The 22,130-nt window shown below is 39.9% G+C and overlaps 1 protein-coding gene across 29 annotated transcripts in view; it reads right to left on the reverse strand.

The window, feature by feature from the left end:
• Window positions 1-22,130, reverse strand: part of KLHL3 (kelch like family member 3) — a 233,262-nt gene that overhangs the window by 24,427 nt on the left and 186,705 nt on the right. For all 29 annotated transcript variants that reach the window (XR_002780908.1, XM_023531950.1, XM_023531951.1 and 26 more), the window contains 2 exons: window positions 13,162-13,278; window positions 9,383-9,532 (listed from right to left, as the gene is read on the reverse strand). Coding sequence is in view for 28 of the 29 variants with exons in the window: in XM_023531950.1 (XP_023387718.1) it covers window positions 9,383-9,532; window positions 13,162-13,278 (267 nt within the window). In the remaining variant the exon portion in view is untranslated. The remainder of the gene's footprint in view (window positions 1-9,382; window positions 9,533-13,161; window positions 13,279-22,130) is intronic.

The following is a 22,130-nucleotide window of genomic DNA, read 5'->3' on the forward strand; positions in this document are numbered from 1 at the left end:
CAGCCTAACACGACAGTTTTGAATAAATATATACAGCCACATCTTTCACATGGATGATTCTGACTCTACCAGTATGACTGTGGAAGTTAAAGCACATTGGTCCCTCCTCATGATATGATAACCACTCTGTGTCTGAGAGCCATTAGGTACCAGAGAACAGCCAGAGAAAGGAGCAGTAGGTGAACAGAGCAGAGCTTTCCAGCGCATTGTAGATCCAGTCCCTAACCCTAACCCATATGTCACTAGACTCGCCACTAAGGTGAGAGAAACAACCTGGGCTCTGCACCTTCTTCATCAGGAAAGAGTAGAGCGTATGTCCAAACTCTCTTCCATGACCGGTGAGCTGGGCAGAAGGCAGGCCCAGCCAGTCGGTCCCTCGGGCCAGGGCAGGAAGTGAGACTCTCTCTTACCCTGGTGCGTGGGGCCGCAGGGCTAACACCAAAAATTCATCCGAAGGAGCATGTCCAGTCGACGCAGAAGACTTGTTCCAGCAGGTTTCTGAGCAATGGGTGCTCCAGGCAAGAGCTGACAGCCGAGGTGCAGAAACAGTGGGGATTAGAGACTCAGCAATGTGAAAGCAAGACCCAGGGAAGAGGGGAGTGGGAAAATGGGCTTTAGAGTCAGGCACTCTTTATTCCAAATATCAGCCCAGTCACTAACTAGCTGTGTGACCAAGGGCAAGGCACTTACCCTTGCTAAGCCTTACTTTCATTACCTGTAATATCAAGACAATAGGATGTTTCTTCCATGGGTGTCAGGAAGCTTAAATGAGATAAAGCACTTAACATAGTGCTTGGTAAACAGCAAATACTAAATGTTAGCTTCTATTATTAGAATAAAACCAACATCATATTGCCATTATTATTAAAGCAGTTGCTAAAAAGCTTCTATTATTAGAATAAAACCAACATCATATTGCCATTATTATTAAAGCAGTTGCTAAAAAACATACTCCCAATAAATGGTAGAAAAGGACACCTTTATTTCTGTGAAAGAGAGAGTGAGCACCACCAATTCCAGGAGTGATGATGGGGCTTTTTCAGGACCTCAGAGTGTCTTCCAGGTATGGCCTGTATCCATTTCAAGGGCCAAGATGGAAGAAGAGCAGGGGCCTGGCCCAGGTGAGAAGTCATCCTACCCACTATGCCAACAGCCTTGTTTCCAACACTGTCTACCGAAAGCAGGACAGCCCAACTCAGGAGGAGGCCACCTACTTTTAGCCCAAAAGGCTTTTGGGCTGCATTTTTAAAGAGTTAAATAGGATGTCAACTGAACTGAAATGACTGAAAAGTGCCAAGCTCAGTATATCTCCAAAGGGTTCATTCACATCTTCTGGAACCTAATTCCTCTACTGCTATCTGTGGAATAGGGTAACCTAGGAGTGTTTCGAGCAGCTGGGAGACAGCCTCTGGTTTCCATGGCAACGCAGCCTCTGGGAAAGTGCTGGGCGTTGAATGTGTGGGATGATGCTATTAGCTGTTCCGGCTTGAATGTGTTAGTATGAGCCATGCATATACAGCTCAGAAAAAACAGCCAGCTATCTCAAGGCAAAGTCCTATTTCTTTCAGGGAGGGGGACCGGTTGGCAAATACATTCACTGCTGACAATTGCTGAAAACAGGGCAAACCTCTCTCCACCACTTTGTTTCTTAAAGTCGGCTCTGTTAGCAAGCCTATCTGGGCTGAATTCATGAAAGTCCAAACGAGCCTGCCCTTGGAATTCCTGTGGCTCCTCCTCTAACTAGGCCAATTATCTCTCAACTTCTCCTCTTCCTCCACTTATTTAGCTACTTAAACATTTCCATCTTACTTTCTCAAAAGGACCTCTTAAAATTAAAAGTCCCCAGAGGGCAGGAATTGGGCTCTTCCCGCATAGTACTGAGGTAAAATGCTTTTGTGAAATTTGGAAGCAGTATAATACAATAGTTAAAAGCACAGGGTCTGGAGTCAGCCATCCTTGGCTTAAATCTCAGTTTGGCTATTTACTAGCTGTGATTTAAAGATACATCACACATTCTTTGATACTACTTCATTCAAGACATGTAACTTAATTCCCATCCCTTTGAATGTGGTCTAGACTTACTGACTTGCACCTAGCAAATAAAATACTGCATAAGTGATGATGGAACATCACTTTGAAAGTAGGTTACAAAAAGTCTACAGCTTATGTCTTAGCCATGCTCTCTTGTTCTCTTGCTGTAGAATGACTTCCCTGGGGGAAGCTAGCTATCATGTCATGAAGACACTCAAGTGGCTTATGGAGAGGCCATAGGGTGAGGAACCAAGTCCTACAAGCAATCATGAGAATGAGCTTAGAATCAGATCCTCCCTAAACGAGCCTAGATTTGACTGCAGCCCCAACCAACAGCTTGATTACAATTTTATGAGAGGCTCTGCACCAGAACAACCCACTAAGCCACTCTGGGGCTCTTGCCCACAAAAACTGTGAGATAATAAACATTTGTTGCATTAAGTCACGAAGGTTAGGGTAGTTCGTAATGCAGAAATTTGTAACTAATACATAATAAATAGGTGACATAACCCAAGATCTAATTTCCTCATGTGTAAAATGGAGACAATTACAATTCTGAAAATCCTATGAGGCAGTAAATGTAAATCACTTAGCCCAGTACTTGGCATATGGCTAAGTGCTCAGCAGCTGCAATCTGCTATTATCATCATTGTGGGGTTAGTACTGTGCAGTGCTCAAAAGCATAGGCTTTGAGTTGGTCAGACCAGGATCCAAGCCCTCGTGTTGCCATTTAGCTGTGAAACCCTAGGTGGGTAATTCAATCTCACTGAATCTCAGTTTTCTCCTACATTAGTATTTCCAGAGTTGTTATGAAGATAAAATAAAATAATGTATATAAAGTGCTTTGCCTAAAACACAAAGAAGCTGTGTTTAAACAATCCTGCTTGTATCGTCATCAATGCCTTTGGTAATAAGGACGATGACCCAGGGAAGCAACAAAGCACAAAGTACAAATTACTTAAAGGACCATGAGATGGTGTGAGCCAGTCCTTTCCTGCAGTCAGGTAAGCCACTTTTGGGGTGTTCCCTCTCAAAAACAACTTGCATTTGACCTTGGAGGCAGCTCAGGCCTCAGCTCCTGCAGAAAGCTTCCCTGACTCCTTGCCCCTCTCCATGCTCCTAGAGTATCTTGCCCATATCTCCATTGTAGCACTTACACAGTTCATTGTAACTATCTTTTCATATCTGTCTCCCGTCTGCCCAGTCTGGAGCACCTTGCACAAGGGACCATCTCATGTAAGTCTTTGTGGCTCCGGCACCTAACACAGTCTCTGGCACTTGGTCGACTCAATGGAAGTGTGTGGGATGAGTGAATTAAGAAATTAATGAGTTAATGCATGCATGATAGTTTATAGTTTATTGCCAGTGTTGTTGTTTTAATTTAAGTATTTTACAACCCATCTATCCCTCAGGAACAACTGTACTCTTTCGGTACTAGACTTGTAGGCTGAACCGAATGTTCTAGGGTCAATCTACATTAGTGATCAAAAGAGGATATGAAGTAGGACATAAGTCCTCACTACAACCATGCAAAAACACATGTATAAATGCTAAAAAGCATTGGAAATCAACTAGGGGTAACAGAAATGGTCAGTGTTAAATCTCCATGAGGTTATTTCTTCTTTAAAAATGTATCTCTTTCACTAATGAAAACTTTTACTATCACCCACCCTGTATTAGACTCCGGGTTCTGTGCCAAGGACAAAAATGAATAATTCCTGCCATCATGGAACTAGACAGTAGAGGCGCTAACACTCTAGAAGAGAACCCTAAGTACCTCTCTGAAGTGTCAGCCTGGGGCCCTCACTAATCTCCTATCCATGTTTTTCAGAAACCCATGAAGCCATCACCAATCTGACCTCTCCTCCATTAAATAAGCTTTCTCATCAATTAAGTTTCTACATACTAGCAGTAAACTACTAGAAATTGGAATTTTAAAAGAAAACATTTATAATAGCATCAAAAATGATGAAATACCTAGGGATAAATCTAACAAAAAACATTCAAGACCCATACATTGAAAACTCTAAAATATTGCTAAGAGAAATTAGAGAAGACCTAAATAAATGGAGATATATACTGTGTTCATGGATCAGATGATTTAGTATTGCTAGTACGTCAACCCTCCCTAATTGATATAACAATTCAACACAATCCCTACCAAAAGCCCCACAAGGCTTTCCTGTAGAAATAGGTAAGCTGATTCTAAAACTTATATAGACATGCAAATAACTTAAAATAGCAAAACAACTTTGAAGAACAAAATTGGAGGACTCACACTACCTGATTTCAAGATCTATTATATTATAAAGCTAATAATCAAAGCAAACTGATACTGCTGTAAAGACAGACAAATCAATTAAAAGGACAGCATAAAGTACAGAAAGAGACCAACACATACAAGTCAATTATTTACAATAAAGGTACCAAAGTAATTCAATGAAGGAGAATCTTTCCAATAAATGCTGTGGAAAAACTGGATATTCAAATGCAATAAACGAACCCTGACCCCTTACTTCACACATCATGCATTTTTTTAAATCTCAAAAAAGATCATAGACCTAAATGTAAAACCTAAAACTTTCAAATTTTGAGAAGAAAGCATAAGAGAAAATCTTTGTGATCTTAGATTAGGCAGATTTTTAGATAGGTTTAAATTATAAATCGTAAGTCAAAACAGAAAAAAAATGATAAAATCAAAATCTTCTGCTCTTCCAAAGATACTGATAAGAAAATAAAAAGATAAGACACAGGTTGGAAGAAAATATTTGCAAAATATATATCTGATAAAAGACTTGTATCTATAATACATAAAGAGTTCTTAAAACTCAATAAAAATAACCCGTTTTAAAATGGAGAAAAGATTTAAAATGAGACTTTACCAAAGAAGATATACAGATGGCAAATAAGAAGCATATGAAAAGATGTTCAACATCATTAGTAATTAGAGAAATGCAAATTAAAACTACAGTGAGATACCACTATATGCATACTAGAATAACCAAAATTTTAAAAAATAGTTAATACAAGTAATGGAAAGACTATAGAGTAATTGGATGGAAATGCTAATAAAAGTGCATAATGGTACAGCCATTTTGAAAAACAGCTTAGCAATTTTTTATAAAGTTAAACATATACTTACCATACAACCCAGCAATCCTACTCCAAGGTATTACCCAAGAGAAATTAAAATATATGTTCACACAAAGATCTGTTAGTGAATATTCAAAGCAGCTTTATTTGTAATAGCTAAAAACTGCACATCCAAATGTTCATCAACTGGTAAATGGATAAACATATTACAGTACATCCATACAAGGGAATATTACTTAGCAATAAAAGAAATGAACTCCTGATACATGCAAAACCATGGAGAATCTCAAAAGCATTATGCTAAAAGAAAGCTAGCAAGTTCAAAAGACTACATACGCCATGATTTCATTTATATGACATTCTAGAAAAGATAAAAGTACAAGGACAGAAATCGTTGTCATGGGCTGGGAGATGAAAGAAGGGGCTTGTCTACAAAGCAGCACAAGGCGAGTTTTTAGAGTGATTAAAATATTCTATATTTTGATTAGGATGGTGGTTACATGACTATGCATTTGTCAAAGTTCACCAATTTGCATCTCTAAAAAGTGAATTTTACTGTGCATAAATTATTATACCTGATAAATCAGCATTTAAAAGAAAATAATATGGGATGTTGATAATGAGGAGAAGCTATCCATGTCAGGACAGAGGTGTTCGAGAAATCTCTGTACCTTCCTCTCAATTTTTCTATGAACCTAAAACTGCTCAAAAAATATAGTCTCCATTTAAAAAAAAAAAGTAAATATATTAGAAATACATCTATTAAAATGAATGGGATGCTATATTTTAATTAAAGGAGGTTTTAAAATTAAAAAAAGAAAAGAAGGAAAAGAATCTTTTTCATTTGCCCCCAAAACCTGAAAACTTGTCCCTGGGAGGCAATTTGGTACAAAAACAAAAAGCACACACTGACTCTAGAGTGGAATAGACTTTGGTTCAAATCCTAGCTCTGCACTTACTAGGTAACTGCACAAGTAACATCCTCTCTGAGTAAACTCTGTAAAGTACAGACATGAATAGTATTGACCAATTATAGTGATAATAAAATCATGTACAATCTGATAATTCTCAAAGCTATAGTTTCCTTCAGCGTACCCCATTCCTCAAACTGACAGTGGGGATCCCCCTCATTAATTTAAGTGCTCAAACAATGGTGACAGGAATAGAGTTTGACAACCTAACTTTAAACCATTCAAGGATTAAAGTCAGGGGAACAATAAGGCAAAGAGCAGCAATGCCTTTTTCTTTAAATCCTTCAACAGATGCAAAGGAAGTCCTGGTCTCAGTTGCTTGCAGAAAGCAATGTGCCCAGAAATCTAAAACATTTTCCTTCTGAAAATAAATGGTTCCTAAAGAGTAAAGGCCACAGGAGGACAACTTTGACCTCCTGAAACAAGGAGCAGATTTTTCTCTACTATACAGTCAATATCCGGGGAGTGGGGAGGGGGAGGTGGAGGCTGGTCTCAGTATGCTTAGCCCAGGCTCAGATATAAACTTGGCTTTGATTTTTAAAACTGTTTGTGGGTATATGTGTCAAAAGGTAGATGTGGAGTCTAGAAAAGGAGAGGTCACTAGGTATTGTCTCCACACAAAGAAACTGGGCCAGCTCTGCACCATTTCCTTAGCTACAGAATACACTTCTCAGGAAAAGATATCATTAACGTGATATCACATAGGATAAGAACTTCAGTTTCCAAAAAGAAAAGTCACAAAGACATTCAATGAGGCCAGCAGAAAATCAGGGATGGAAAAAGCCTCCTCCATATAAAATAACAGTGCATCTTAGAATCAATAATCTCTAGACACAAGTTTGTGGAAATTTAGATCATAATGCGTGTGGTATTCAAGTCGATGGGAGAGTGGGAAATTATTTAATAAAATAACTTTGAGGCTCAAGTCTTGCAACACTAATAAAGCTGGATTCCTACTCTCTCTCTATAGCAAAATAAATTCTAAGTGTACTAAAGATTCTAATATAAAACAGAAATCATAGAAGTACTTAAAGAAAACTTTTTTTTAATCTCAGACAAACCATTTCTAAGCATGATGCAAAACCGAAACTATAAAGCAAAAAATAGATCAATTTGACAATTTAAAAAATTGTTTTGGGGGATTCAAAAAAATGTCCTAAGTTTTGAGGCAAATTGCAAACTGAAAATATATATATATTTTTAAATACAAAGGCCTAACCTCTTTAACATAAAAAGAGCCCTTATAAACTCTTGATAAAAAAATGTATAATCCAAAAGAACATGAACAGAGAATTCAAAAAAAGAAATATAAATGCCATTAATTATATAAAACCAAGATTAATCTCATTCACACTTAAAGAAATGCAAACTAAAATAAGATGCCACCTTTTAAAGGATGTTTGACGTGGAAATGTTTATAATTAAAAAATGGAAATTATTGCAAATCTACCAACAGAGGACAGTTAAATAAATAACAGTACATAAATATAATTAAATACCATGTACCTACTACAATTTAACTATACTGGAAACATTGAAAGCAGTCTGTAGCATATGGTTAAGTAGGAGGAAAAAACGATTTCAATCTGTATAGCAAGATTCCATTTATCTAAAAGTGTTCATTTTTATCTATTTGTGAATAAATGCACAAAGGTATGTCTGGAAAGAAAATTTACCAAAATGACTGCAGTGATAGCCCTTGGGTAGAGGAATTTCAGGTGATTTTTTGCTTTATTTCAAAACTGTAGTGTTCTTTTAAAAATCTACGATGAGCACATATTTTTAAAACTAAAGAAAACTGTTATTTTCATTTTTGAAAATTATCAAGTTTCAGTACGATATTTCAACAAAATAAAACAAAAGGCTGTCAACATGCAGTATGGCAAATGGCCAAGGCCAAGACCAAGACCCTTGCCCTGTGGCTGCCCCTTCAAACCAGCACTAGGCAACAGGAGGCAGACAGGTAAGTACATACTCTAAGGTTTGCAAAAGTAAAGCAAGGTGCAGGAAGGCAAGGGTTCAGAGAACAGGTTTGAAGGGTGAGAAAGATTCAAGTCAAACATTGGTTCCACCTTATTAGCTGTGTTGACCTTGGCCAAGTCACTTAATCTCTCTGAACTTGTTTCCTTGTTGTAGAAATAGGATAACTGCCTCTACTGTATAGGGTTGCTGAGAGGATGAAATAAGATAGACATGTGATACCTTCAGCTAACTGTTTGGCACATGTAAACATCAGGTGCTTGTGTTATTATCTGGGACATTTATAACATTCATTCACATTACAACCACTATATTCGCCATGACTCAGGGTCACAGAGCAAAGTGAAGGAACTGCAAACCTCAGAGAATCCAAACATCTGGTCTTGAACAACATGCTTCTCTAGCCCCTTGAAACCCTTCCTGGAAGCAGCAAGTGAGGGATGTGGCAGCCAGCCGAATGTGAAAGAGGAGGACAAAGCAAGGGCCTAAATAATTCCCTGATGCTGCCTACTGTGCAGTCGATGAGCCAGCACGACTCACTCCTCTCCTCCCACTTTTCCTCCTGGGTTGGCTGGAACCTTCCCACACACAGCTGTATGTTACAATCCTAGAAAGACTACTTGAATGCCAAACCAGAAAGGACTTAGATCATCTAGTGCAGCATCTTTCATTCTGCAGATGAGGCACCTGAGGACCAGAGAGGAGAGGGGACTTGCAGGGAACCAAAGCAATCAGTAACCAGCACAGACTCTTGATCATGGAGTCACCTACTCTCGTCCTTCCCTTCCCCTGGCTGCACCCTCACAAGGTCTCATTTCCCCTCATTTCTGTTCCCTTCTTCATTACCTGTCAGAATCCTTAAGGACCCTTCTCTCCTCCAGCAGCCTTAATTGTCCTTTATGGCTCTATGATGAGGGAAGGAACCAAACTAGGATTATTCTGACTCAAAGAATGGCCTAGAAAGAGGACTGTTATGGCCATCACTAAGTCATGAGCCATTCTTCTGCTTCCAATAGCAATACGGCCCAAACTATGGTGTGAAACAAGAAGGGGAGAGAGAAGAGCTCTCAATTACTCTCAATCCTCCCTGGTGACACTGGAGGTTACCTTGAAACTCTTAAGAAAGGAAGAGCCTGGAAGAGACAGGTACCAGCAGATTCAGGAGGAACCAGCAGACTCCATCTCTTAGGTCGAAATGCAACCAAGATGCAGGGCAGCCATGGGTGAGGAAAGACTTGAAGGCAGGAGTGGAAGGCCAGTTTCCCAGGACAGTCCCGACTCCTGGCAGTGACTGGGCTGGGGCTTACCTTGGGCAGACTGACTGGAGTCCTGGGCTTGGTCCTTGGGTTCTTAATCAAGAGCCTCTGATCCAGAGGAAGCAGATGGTATTTCATAGCTTCGATGAGGAAGTCCTTACAGGTATTGTTATTCTTTATCAAAGCTTCTTCTTCAACCGTCTAGAGGTAATAACCCACAGGTGATCCAGGAGTAGAGCTCAACCACATTTGCCACCCTAGGCTGAGTCATTCTTGCACTCTGGCACTCATTCATTCCCACACCGCACCATCTCAGACCTCAAGAGAAAGGTCCACAGGGTTACGACTTGGTGCTCACCTCTTGCATTTCAAAAGCTCTGTGGAGTAAGTGATTAAACTCTGGCATCAAACAGACAGGGATACAAACCCCAGCTCTTAATTCCTGTGCTTCTCAATTTTCTCATTTGTAAAATGGGCATATTAAAGTTGCCTACGACCTCACTGATTGTGTGTTTGTTTGCTGGTTTTGAGGCTTAAATGAGATTATGAAAATGAAGACAATTAGTTGTCCTGAAAGCCTTTTCCCACATTCCTCCTAGTTTGAATGCACTATAATGTTTTGGTCAGACATTTGAGAGGGGGAAAGGGAGAAAAAATAAAGGAAGAGGTATGAAATAAAACAACGTGACAGTCAAGAAGAACTCATATCCATATTCTTAAGTGAAATCCTCAGGGAGAAAACTAGCCAGTGAGGCACTCTCTAACAGAGGAGTGATATCAGATAAGAAAAAATGTCCTGCACAAAAGTCCCACCTACTGACTTCACCTTGGACTCCATCTAAGCTGGGACTATGGCTTCTTCACCTCTTATTCCAGAGCTATGGATCTAAGCAGAAGTTCAACAAGTATAAACCTAAATGTTTCCTGAGCAAGGCCAAGGATGAAACATTCTGGTGCTCTCTCAAATCTCCACTCTTTGGTCCAGGTCAGATTGCTATGTGGCATATCTGTAAGGAGTGGTATGGTCTCTGGAGGCCGCTTTACATTTTCTTTGCTGAAGTGTTTGGGATCTGTTGGGAAAGGTCAATTCCATTCAACAGCTAACACTGACTGAATGTCTCCTGGTTAGGTAGCCCAGTGCTGGACACCAGGAAGGAAATGTTGAACAAGACAAAGGTTCTGACACTGGGGTGCTCAAGTCCAGTTAGAGAATGAGAAGGGCGTCCACACCTCAACTATCTCAGCCCTCAAGCTGGTCAAGCATAAGGCCTAGCTGAGCCTCTCCTGGGTCCCTGCCTGTAACTGGGAATGAAAATGTGGCCAAGGCCGTCATCTACTGGGCAGCATTGAAGCTAGCAGAGAAAGAAGAATTGGTGAGATAGGGCCTCTGCCACCTCTCCCAGAGATAATTCTCAAGAATACTCCCAAGAACACTGTTTCTCAGAAGGTTTTTTTACTCTCCCACTGAGGGACTGAGCCAGATTGGAACAAATGATAAACTTAGGGTCAGTTAAAAAAAATTCACAGGATGAGAGAGGATCTCTAAAAAAGCTTAGGAGGAAAGAGAAATGCATGAACAGCTACTTCTCCCAAAGAACTCATTCAAGCTTGAATGAAAAGCTCCCCTAGAAAGTTAATGCTTCGTGGGTGCAGAGTTTAAATTTGGGGTGATGAAAAAGTTTTAGAAATAGATATGGTGATGGTTGTACAGCAGGGTGAATGCAATAAATACCACTTAAAATGCTAGTTTATGTCATCTATTTTATCATAATAAAAATTATTTTTACAATATAGCAAGTTACACACTTAGTACAATATTTTTAAACATTTAATAAAAACCTAATAAATATTAACTATTGGGGAAAACAAAAACAAAAACAAGGAAACACCTCCCCTAGAAGTCTGACATTGTTGGTACAAGTCTGTCTGGAGCTTTCCCTTTCTCCTCCTCCTTCTCCTCTACATCAGCCATCCCCAGTGGGTTATACTAATTTTAAGTTTCAAGGTCAAATAAGTGTTAACAAAATATCCTCTTCCAGACATGTTCTAAAAGGATCTTTTTTTAAAAGGGAAAGAGAAATGCCTAAAAAAAGCCCTTTTTAAAAAAAGGGTCTCCCACAACAGTTCTTAGGCCCATTGCCTCTGACCCCCTTTGTCTTCAGATCTAAACCCTACTTTGTCATAATAACCCAGGAACTATTTTCTAAAGTCTTTGTTAAGTTTTGGCTGTAGACATCTGATGGAGGTTGTGACTAGGGGTCTCTCAGGCCCCTTTAACTTTCCCTGGAACACAGGTCCACAGGCGGCCGTCCCTCCCGTGGAACCGAGACTGTGCTGGAGGCCAGACGGCCACCTCTACCTTTGATCAGTTTCTCCTTGGACAGTGGGAGGTCAGACTCTGACACTGGGAGCTCTGACTGGTTCAGTCCCTCCGCTTAGGGAATTTTTTTCTAGACGAAGGATATGCTGCCACTAGGTGGCAGTGGGTACCATTCAAAGAGCAAATTGCAGGGCTCGGCACCTGAGAAGAATCTCTGAATCTCTGAGGTTCAGAGATTCAGAGAACTTTTCTCTAACCCCTTGGCCTATAGATAGCAGTGTCACGAGCTGAAGTCTTTACAAGTGCTTGTGAGGACATTGTCTCCTCTATTACCAATAGTCGCAGTGGTTGTGACAACAGTAGTTAATATCAGCTAGAGTCACTGAACACTGGGTTACAGGCTTTACATGGATTATCTCATTCTATCCCCAAACAATCCTATACAGGCAGATGAGAAGACTGAGGTTTATCAGATGAGAAGACTGAGGTTTAGAAAGATTGAGAATTTGCCCAGTGTTAGATGGCTGGCAAGTGACAGAGCTAAGCTGAAGGGCTGCTGAGCCTCTTCTTATCTTTCCTTTGCTCTTTCCATTTCTTCCAGAAACTTTCCAGGGACAGCTAAGGGCTGGTCTACTGCCTCAGTGCTTTGTTTTGTTAATGTATTTAAGTTTTAATCTCTGCATGCTTGTAAGAGTATGTAACGTCATTTAACTGTACAAAATAAGTCATGTAATAGATAAACAGAAGAGAGCGTATCAAAGATGGCAGCCTGCTTAGTGCAAGGTATGTGCTTTAGAGCCATACATACTTCTATTTGGATCCTGACCCTGTCTCTTACCAGCTGGTGACTCCAGATAAATCCCAACCTCCATAAGCCTCAAGGCCCAAATTTATAAAAATGGGGTTAAAATCTCTGCTCACAGGGTTATTATAAGGATTGAATGAGAAAACATGTGGCACCATGTTTTCAGAAGTAGATGAAATATGCATTCCAGGCACTGTGAGGAATTGGTTTATACACTCCTGAAGTGGACTCCAAGTTGCCTAAAACTGAGGCAAAAAGGGAACATGGCAACACTTTAGACATGACCCTTCTTGCTTGGTCCTCAACAATAAAAGCAGCTATTATCAAACATTTGCTTTGCCCTGCTCCGTGCTGAACAGCTGACTTACAGATTTACAACACCTTTGGCCCCCACAACAACCCTGCTGGCCTGCTGGCCTCTATTATAATTTCCCTTCTATGGAAGAATAAACTGAGCCTTTAAGAGGTTAAATAAAAACTCCAAACTAACAAGCAATAGAGCAGGGACTGAAACCTAAGTGTCTTATTCTCAAACCAACGCAAGCCTTACAGTACCACACCTCACACTTAACCCAGTGAGGTGATGCCCACAACCCCTACAACCCAGAAAATGCCTCAACCATTCCATACAACCAAGGTTGCCCACTGCTACTCCTAGAGGCCTGGGGAAGTAGGGAACGCCTTAGTTCTTCACACAGGACTCACCTGGACTAGGTAATCCCTAGGTAGAAGAGGGAGACGGACATGTTCCATCAGTTTTGCCATGTGCTCTAAACGGGTTTCTTTCTCATAATTAATCCAGGAAATCACAGCTTCAAATACCTATAAAGAAAATCAACACAGATAACTTCACCAAAGAGACGACAGCTTTCAAACAACTTTCTCAACTTGAAAAAAAGGAAAAAAAGTTAAAAGTTATCCACAATATTTAAAGTCCAATATTTAAAATGAAACAAAAATAGAAAGTCTTTGTTTACTAGCTGCTGTGAGAGAGTAATCACACACACACGTTATAATAAACCTGTGATCCCAAATGTAGAATCTTCAGGTTCATTGCAAAATAAAAATCAGTTCCAGTAGTTATTTAAGAGTAGAAATACAGAGCAATAATTCTGAAACAAATTTTATAAAGAATGCTCAAGAGGACCAGAAGCTGCAAGGGCAACGTCATCATCCCCCTCACACACACCCTTCTTTTCATTTACCTCTCCCATGTTCGGTTAATGCAGAATAAAAACAATTAAGAATATCCTCTGCCAACAGTTGATGGTAATGATGAATTGCAAAAATTTCTCCATAGATTTAATCTCTCCTTTGAGGTCAGAATTCATTTCTATACAAATCAAAACTGGGCTTGGAGAGAGCATTTGAGATCTTACTCCCTAGCATATGTTGTCAGTTTGGCTCAAATAAACTCATAAAAATTTTCTACAGGCCTGAGAAAGAAAAAAAAAAAAGAGCTTGGAACCAAAAAGGAGGATCTATGGTTTGGGTGTTTGCCTTACTCAAAGATAAGTCTAAATTGAAACTCTGCACTACCATATACACACGGACAGATAAAATTCAACATTGATAAGGTTGCAGGGAAACTAGCACTGTTTGTGGAAACTTAATTAACATGGCTTTTTAAGAGGGGAAGGAAGAATTTGGCAATATTAGTTCAAAAATTTAAATGTGCATATTCTTTGACCTAAAAATAACACTTCGAGAGCTCTAGCCTACAAAAATACAAAAGTGGTGCACAACTACGTGTTCCAAGATGTCTATTGCACATTTTTGTAACAGGATAAATAAGGAAACAACCTAAAGTTCACTAGCGGAGAAATTACTAACCTAGTATCCATACCTTGGGAAGTTTTCAGGTGTTAAAAAGAATAAAACAAAATACCATGTGCCAGAAAGCAAATAAGAGCTCAAACGTTAAGGGGTACACAACAAATGGACACAGAGCCTACTGGATGGGGCTTTCACTGCCAACATTTGGGGCAACTTAAACATCAAAAAGAATAATGAAGAAATCGGACAGTGCTGCTTGGGTGGGAAGTGGGTGGGGGTGATGACTGGGAAGGGGCCAAAGGAAAATTTTATGGTAATGATATGTGGCAGTTACATAGGCATATGCATTTGTCAAAACTAATCAAACTGTACACTTATTACCTATACAGTTAACTGTGTGTAAATCATACCTCAATTTAAAATATTCTTAGTTAAAAAAAAAATGATAGCAATGGATGATAACAACAAATAAAAGAATACATGAGTCCATACAATACTAAAAAAAAAGATATGGGAAGGGCTCTTCTTCACAGAAAAATGCCAGCTAATAAAAGTAGAAGAAATGATAGAATTTGGAGAAACATAATTTTGCAACTGTCAATGTAATATCTGATTCAGCAAAGATCATCCATGGATGCTAAAATCGTTGGGTAAAAAGTTGTTGAGGAACAAGATATTCATAGTTCTCAAGGTATTACCTCCCAGATTGCTTATTAATTACATCGGAGGGTGGAGAACCTCAAATGGAGAAATCTGACAGATACCACTTCAGCAAGAGATCAAACCTAGCACTGTAGGACAAATTATATTCTTGATAGTGATGTAATAGGAAGGACAAAGTGTCCTCTATGTAATATTCTTCCTAAAATGTTTAACCTGAATCTTATAGCAAGGAAACAATCAGACAACTCCATATTTGGAATATTCTACAAGACAGCTAGCCTGGATTCTTCAAAACTTGATATTATGAAAGACCAAAAAAAGGTGGGGGGCAGGGAAACAGTTCTAGATTAAGGGGATTTAGAGACAGAAGAACTAAATGCAATGCATGATCCTTGACTGGATCATGGATTTAAAAGAAACAGTCACAAAGGACTTTTTTGAGACTAATAGGAAATTTGAATACCCACTAAATATTAGACAATATTATTGTATCAGTTTTAACTCTCTTTGGTATGGTAATGGTTTTATGGCTAGAAAAGAGAACTTCCTTGTTCTTAGGAAGTGAAAACCAAAATATTTTGGAGTGAAGTATCATGGTTTCTGCAATTTACTGTCAAATGATTCAGCAAAATAAAAGATTAAATATGCAGAGAGAGAGAGAGAGAAAGCAAATGAGACAAAATGTTAACAACTGGTGAATCCAGGTAAAGAGTGTATGAATGTTCATTCTTTCAAATTCTCCCACAGGTTTAAAACTTTTCAAAACAACAAGTGGAGGGAAGAAGAAAAGAAATTCTAAGAGAAAAGGAAAAATACTACAACAATATTTAAAATGTGGCAAAAAGTCGAAATGACAACTACATCTCCCGGAAGGGGTGAGACTTCGATTTTTCTTAACTTAATTATATTTTTGTGTATATTGATATACTAATGATGCTTTGCCCCTAAAATGCTTGGCCCTATTTCCCAAATATATACTTAAGTCAGGATGGGCATACTTGAATTGGGCAAGGAATCAGAAAGGAATAAGTCAGAAAGGGAAGATAAGGAATAGAATGGAATAGAATAAAAGGAAAAGACCAGTATGTATGTATTGTTTGCTCCCAGTTCTATATAAAATAACCTATATGTGTACAAATACACACACACACACACACACACACACACACACACACACACACCCCATGGGAATCCTCATCGCGTTCATTATTTAAAATTATTAACTCTCATAGAGCTATATCCCTCACTCTCACAGCATTATTTTGTGAATAATTGTGTTTTTCTTCTAGTCCTTAAGATCTATGAGAATAGTGACCTTGTTTTATTTGCTGACACATAATATACATGCAAATACCTTTTGATGAATGAATAGTCAAATAAGTTAAGAATGTAAAGAGGCAGTGGAACCTACCCATGCTGGGGCAGAGAGCAGGACTGGGGAGGAGGAGGCTGGAGCAGGCCTGGGTGGGGAGAGCAGAGCAAAGGATCCTGAAGAAGTCCAGCTTTGCTGGGTTAGGTGGCGGACAGCCACAGTCCCATTCTGCCTTGCACTGTGGTTATCTACAATTTCTTCTACGCCCCTTTATTAGACTGTGCGCTCTTGGGGGAAAAGAAGTATACCCGCTCTGTCTCAGCACCTCCTGCTGCCTAGCACCATGCTAGGCACAGAGCAGGTGGCTGGTGGAGAAAGCTTTCCTGAAGAATGAACCTCAAGTCCTTGAGTAGGTGGCAATTACTGATCACGCCCTTCCCCATCAACTAGTTTAGTCTTTGTTATAAAAGCTGAAAAGCAAGCTGAGTACAATGAAGTCGATATTTAACCTTATCTTTATTTTTGGCTTGACTTGTTGAACTGGTTCCACTTAGTTGCACTGTTTACCTACTCAGCTGTGAAAGCCACAGCACTCGGCAACAACGATGACCTTCTCAGCAGCTAGAGAAGGCCACATATTTTGTTCATTTAGACTTCATGCTTTAAAAATAAACAAACAAATAAAATCCCACTAGTATTAGCCTTCGATGTGCCTAAAATCATTCCCAACAGCCCCCCACCTGTCAAGGGACTGGTCAAGGCAAGGGGGCAATAAGTAACAGCAGTTGGTATTCACCACGTGCAAAGCCAGGAGCCCATTCTTCATAGATACTGTCTCCCTGGACTCTCATGAGAGCCCAATAAGCAAATAATCTTGCCCCTTATTAAGTGACTCACCCAAGTCCAGAGCCAGAAAGCAGCAGGGCTGAGGTCTACATGAACCCAACTCCAGTGCTCATACTCTTACCAGTTGTTCTCAGCTGCCTGTCAAACGTCTATAGCAGCAGTGGGTAGACTACAGCCCACAGGCCACATTTAGCCTGCCACCTGTTTTTGTAAATAAAGTTTTATTGGAACACGGCCACACTTACTCATTTACGTATCTTCTGTGGTTGCATTCACACTACAACAGCAGGGTTGAATTGAGACTCTATGGCCCACAAAACCTAAAATATTTTCTATCTGCTCCTTGGTAGGAAAAGTATATTAACCCCTAGTCTATAAAATCTAAGGAGGCCCTGTGGCTTCAATCATGGAACAGGGTGGGTTCTACTCAGATGAAAATACTTTTCATGGGTCCCATAATGAAATAATCAGCTGCCACAAGGCACACTTAGGGTCTCACTTTTAAACAAAGAAAAAGCATAATTTCCTCACTGCTTCATATTCCAAAACCAATTTATTAAATGCTACAAGGTTGCTATGTGGAAAGAAGTAGAGAAAATTCGATTTCATCATCCTCTGCTCACTATACTTCTGATGCAAACACAAGCCTGGCCAGAGAACACCAGATGAACCCCATCATCCTACCCCACCCCTCTAGTTACACAAGCAGCGAGGCCAGACTATACCTGTACCCTGCAAGTAAAGTGGAGCGCCCTGGGGCATTTACTCGTTTTCAAAATGCGTTCTGAGGATCGAGAAAGGGAACTCAAGTTAAAATAGGCAGAGTAGTGACTTGACAAAAGGAAAGGTCCAGTTGAGGGTGATTTTCAGCAAAACATAGGATGGGGAAAAAGAAGCTAATTTTGATGACATCGAGGAAAAAACTAGGTTCCTACAAATAGATCTAATTTGTTACTCAGGACTTGAGAAGGACTAATATTAACATTAGTGCTAGGCATTTTATATGCATGATCTCATTTAATCCACCAAAAACTCAGTTACGGGTGTATCACTGTTCACATTTTACAGATGAAGAAATAGCCTCAGAGAGGTCAGCAACTTGTCCAAGGTCTCATTGCCAGGAAGTAGTGTATCTGGGATGTGAATGGACCTCTAACTCCAAAAATCCAAATCCTAACATTATGTAATACTGCACTTCAGAGGCATGAATGATTGGAAAACATGGAGGACTGCTGAGTTGGGAAGCTACATTCCTAAACTTATAATCTTAACCACACCCTCCACATCCTCCCAGGACCTCCTCCCTCAGTAACCTTTTCTTTCCCAGGGATTGAGCCAATAGCATTTGCCAAATCCACTACCATGATTTTAAATCAAGAAGACAGCACTTCTAGACACGAGAATGATTGTCAGATTTCTGTTGTTTCTTAAACCAAAGCATAACCAAGAGTTAACGTTGACCATACTCCCATCTCCCTGTCACACAACAGTGACAGCCGAGAGTCATGGTGTGTGTGCTAGAGCTGGAGCTCATCATGTTTCTTTCCAACCCAGCATTTGTGACATCACACTGGTCATTTGAAACCAGCCTTGGTGGAAATATTTACACCATGGAAATTAGCAAATGAATCAGCAAACAAATTGGGGCTTTTAGAACTTTTTTGGAAGGCCAGTTGCTAAATATTTACCAGCGTATCACTGGCTGAGATATTTCCTGGTCTGAGGGCTCCCCAGACACCAGAAAACCTACATTGCTGCACTTATCTTTCTGACAGTATCATCACAAAGATAATATCTTCATCTTAAAGTTTATAGAGCACATAAAAGCTCTTTCTTGCAGTTGCTTCATTTCAGACCCACAAGGGCCCTGTGAAGCAGCTAGAGTCACTCGCAAAAGGGAAAAGTGAGGCTGAGAGTGGGAAAGTGGTAATTCAGTCTCACCCAGCTAACTGGTGACAGGACAGCAGTTTGAACTACTGGCTTTCATTTTACACTTTCACAGCACCCTACACATTTCTTCCCCAACACATTTCCCAGTTTGTAGCTATATATTTATTTGTGTACATATGAGATAAAATCTGTCTCCCTCGTGTGATTATAAGTTCCATGAAGGCAAGGATCTTGTGTTTATCTGTTCACCAATCTTTCTCCTGTGACTAACACACTGCCACACAGAAAGCATTCAATAAATATTTATTGAGAGAATGAATAAGTTAACCAAAGCAGGAATGACTGGGTGCATGGTTCTCTTCCTATTACAGCATACTGCCAAATATCTGACTTCATATAAACAAAAATGATGACAAAACTAAAACAGTACAATCGCCTTGCCTGGAAATTGTTCTTCAGCTTTCCACTACTGCCCATAGTCAGTAAAAAGACTTACATTATGATTCTGCAAAGGTAAAGAAAAGGACTGAAACACAATGGTTTGATAGAAATGTCTGCAAGACGAGAGATTACTTCAGTGCCCTAATCCGACAAATGACTGGAGCATGACACAGGAATGGAGAATGTCTTCCAGGCAACATGACAAACTGAGCTGACTTGGAAGGAATCTTCCCCAGAGCTCCAAACATGTGAAAATGACTTATTACAAAAAGATACAAGATTTGAGCCAACTCAAAAGCAAGAGGGAAATTCTCAAGTGCTTTAAATAAAAGGATTCAAGTCTGGGAGCTGAATGAAAGCTGAGGCCAAAATGGCTCACAGGCCCATACAATTCAGATATGAGGCTTTAATGGTTTGGAACTGGTGCCCCATCTGATAGAGCATCTCAGCCACAGGTTCCTTTTGGGTAATCTTGTCCCAGCTGTAAACTGTAAAAGAACTCCACCAGTTTGCTATGGAAGGGGTAAGGAAGCTCACCACCTCCTGTGGTCTGAGAAATTTCAACATCACAAAATTGAAAGCCCAGGCTCACACCACATACAGATGTGGCATTTGAACTAACATTCTTCAGCTGGCACAGGAGATACTCAAGACAAATAGTCATACAAAATCTGTTTCTGAACCAGTATTCCTGCCCTATAGGGGTGCTTCCACAGCCCCGGGCAACCCAGACTCCAACAGACATACACCCTCTAAAGATGGCCTCACAATAAAAATTATAGACAAGCAATGAAATAAACTGCCAAAAGGAAAGTCAACAGATGCAATAAATAGAATATTTACGGCAACCACAGAAAGGCAGTCTCAAGACTACTCTCCATATTGTGCTCCATGAAATACTAGGGGTAGGAAACATTCTGTAATAAAATGGTTCTGGGATCAAATGAGCCTGGGGAACACATCATGCATAACCCCAAGTCCCCTTTAGGATTCACAAAGCTCACTAATATATAAAAGCTCTGACAAGTCCTGCAGTTTCTTAATCTGTTTCCTTTGTTTTCCCACTGTCTCCTAAATGTATCTGACCTGAGAACTTTTTTTTTTTTTTTTATCTAAAAACCTATAAACATCTTACAACAATGCAGTTTTACAGCACAAAGTTGGGTAAATACTGACCTGGATAAGAAGGTCCTTATTCCTAACTCTGTCCACAGACTCCTACTCCACTCCCGGCCTCTTCTCCCACCCCACCCCCAAAGACCCTTGATTCTCATCACACAGGTTACTTTTCTCCAAAGTACAATAAGTTATTGCAGATACCATGTCTGTATTCCTATAATTCCTTCAACCTGAATGGCTTTCCAAAACCTTACTCTTATTCTCCAAGTTTTAGCTCAAATAAGGGACTTTTCTATGAGTCCTTTCCCAGCTAACAATCTGTAATAAAATATTCCAGGGTACTTTCCTTGAACTTTGATTCTACTTCTCTGGGGCACATATTATGGATACATGTTTTCGGTCTGTCTGCCCACCAGCCTCTTGAATAGTAATGACTGTCACTTGCCCCTGTCTCCCCGTTGGAGTGGGCATGCATTAATAAAGAGCTGGGGCTTGGGACACCATCAGCTTCAAATCATGGAGCTCGCTATTGTTAACAAGCCTTAGTTTCCTCTGCAAAATGGAGACAATAACCTCTGCCTTACAAGTTGTAAGAATTAGAAATGACGTGCAAAACAGTATGCTGGGCAAAAGAAGTCAACACATCAGTTTTCCATTTATATGAAATTCAAAAACTGGCAAAGCTGATCTATGATAAGTCAAAATAGTTATGTTTCTCGGGTTAGGGGATAGTGACTGGAGGGAAGTTCTGGGATTCTGTTTCTTGATCTGGGGGCTAGATATGTTGGTGTTGCACTTCGTAAAAAGTTGAGCTGTGCATTTTTTATTCATTCATGTCTCTGAATTTACTTCAATACAAATGTCAACCTTTTTTTTTTTTAATGATGTGTGAAATGCACCTGGAGAACAGTGGGCAGTCAAGGTAGATTTTTGGTAACGGTGTTGTGGTATTCCCCTCTTAGGTGCTTACTGAATTATACTCTTCAAAGGAGAATAGTAAAAAGTAACACTGAGGCAGAGGCCCAAGCCAGATCGTTGTTTGCAGGCTGAGAAGTTGGCAACACCAACGATGATCTCAGAGAAAGGCAGGACTGTCAACTGCTCAGCCAAGGCCTAGGATATACCTGCTTCATCACCAGATAGCACCTGGACAGTAAGCACTCAAGCCTACTGGCCAAGGAGCTCCAGCTGTATCCTACACCCACTGCCAGCTGGAGAGGCTAGGAATTCAGACAGGAGGGAATGCAAGATTAATGATCCTGGCAGACAGGGACCAATCCCTTCCAAAAGATAAGATAGCAGAATTTGGTCCCTAATTACTGTTTTAGAAGATTACAGCATATTAAAAATGTGATCATGCAGACAGAAACTAACCTATAGTTCTCATTATAACACATACTTGACACTCATCTAACTTTTTAAAAGAACTAAATTTCTTCATGACCTGTATTTAAAACGTGGACCATTTCCCATTTGTAATCACTCTGAAAACCTCAATAGGTTTCATAAGAAGGCATGGAATTCTTGAGGAGTCGAAACATGTTTACCAATTAAGAAAGCAAAGATTCAGAAAAGTCTAGTAACCAGCACTCAGTGGCAAAACTGCGCTAGAACTCAACAGTCATCA

The sequence above is a fragment of the Pteropus vampyrus genome, unplaced genomic scaffold, assembly GCF_000151845.1.
Source record: "Pteropus vampyrus isolate Shadow unplaced genomic scaffold, Pvam_2.0 Scaffold74, whole genome shotgun sequence".
In the NCBI taxonomy this organism is placed as follows: Eukaryota; Metazoa; Chordata; class Mammalia; order Chiroptera; family Pteropodidae; genus Pteropus; species Pteropus vampyrus.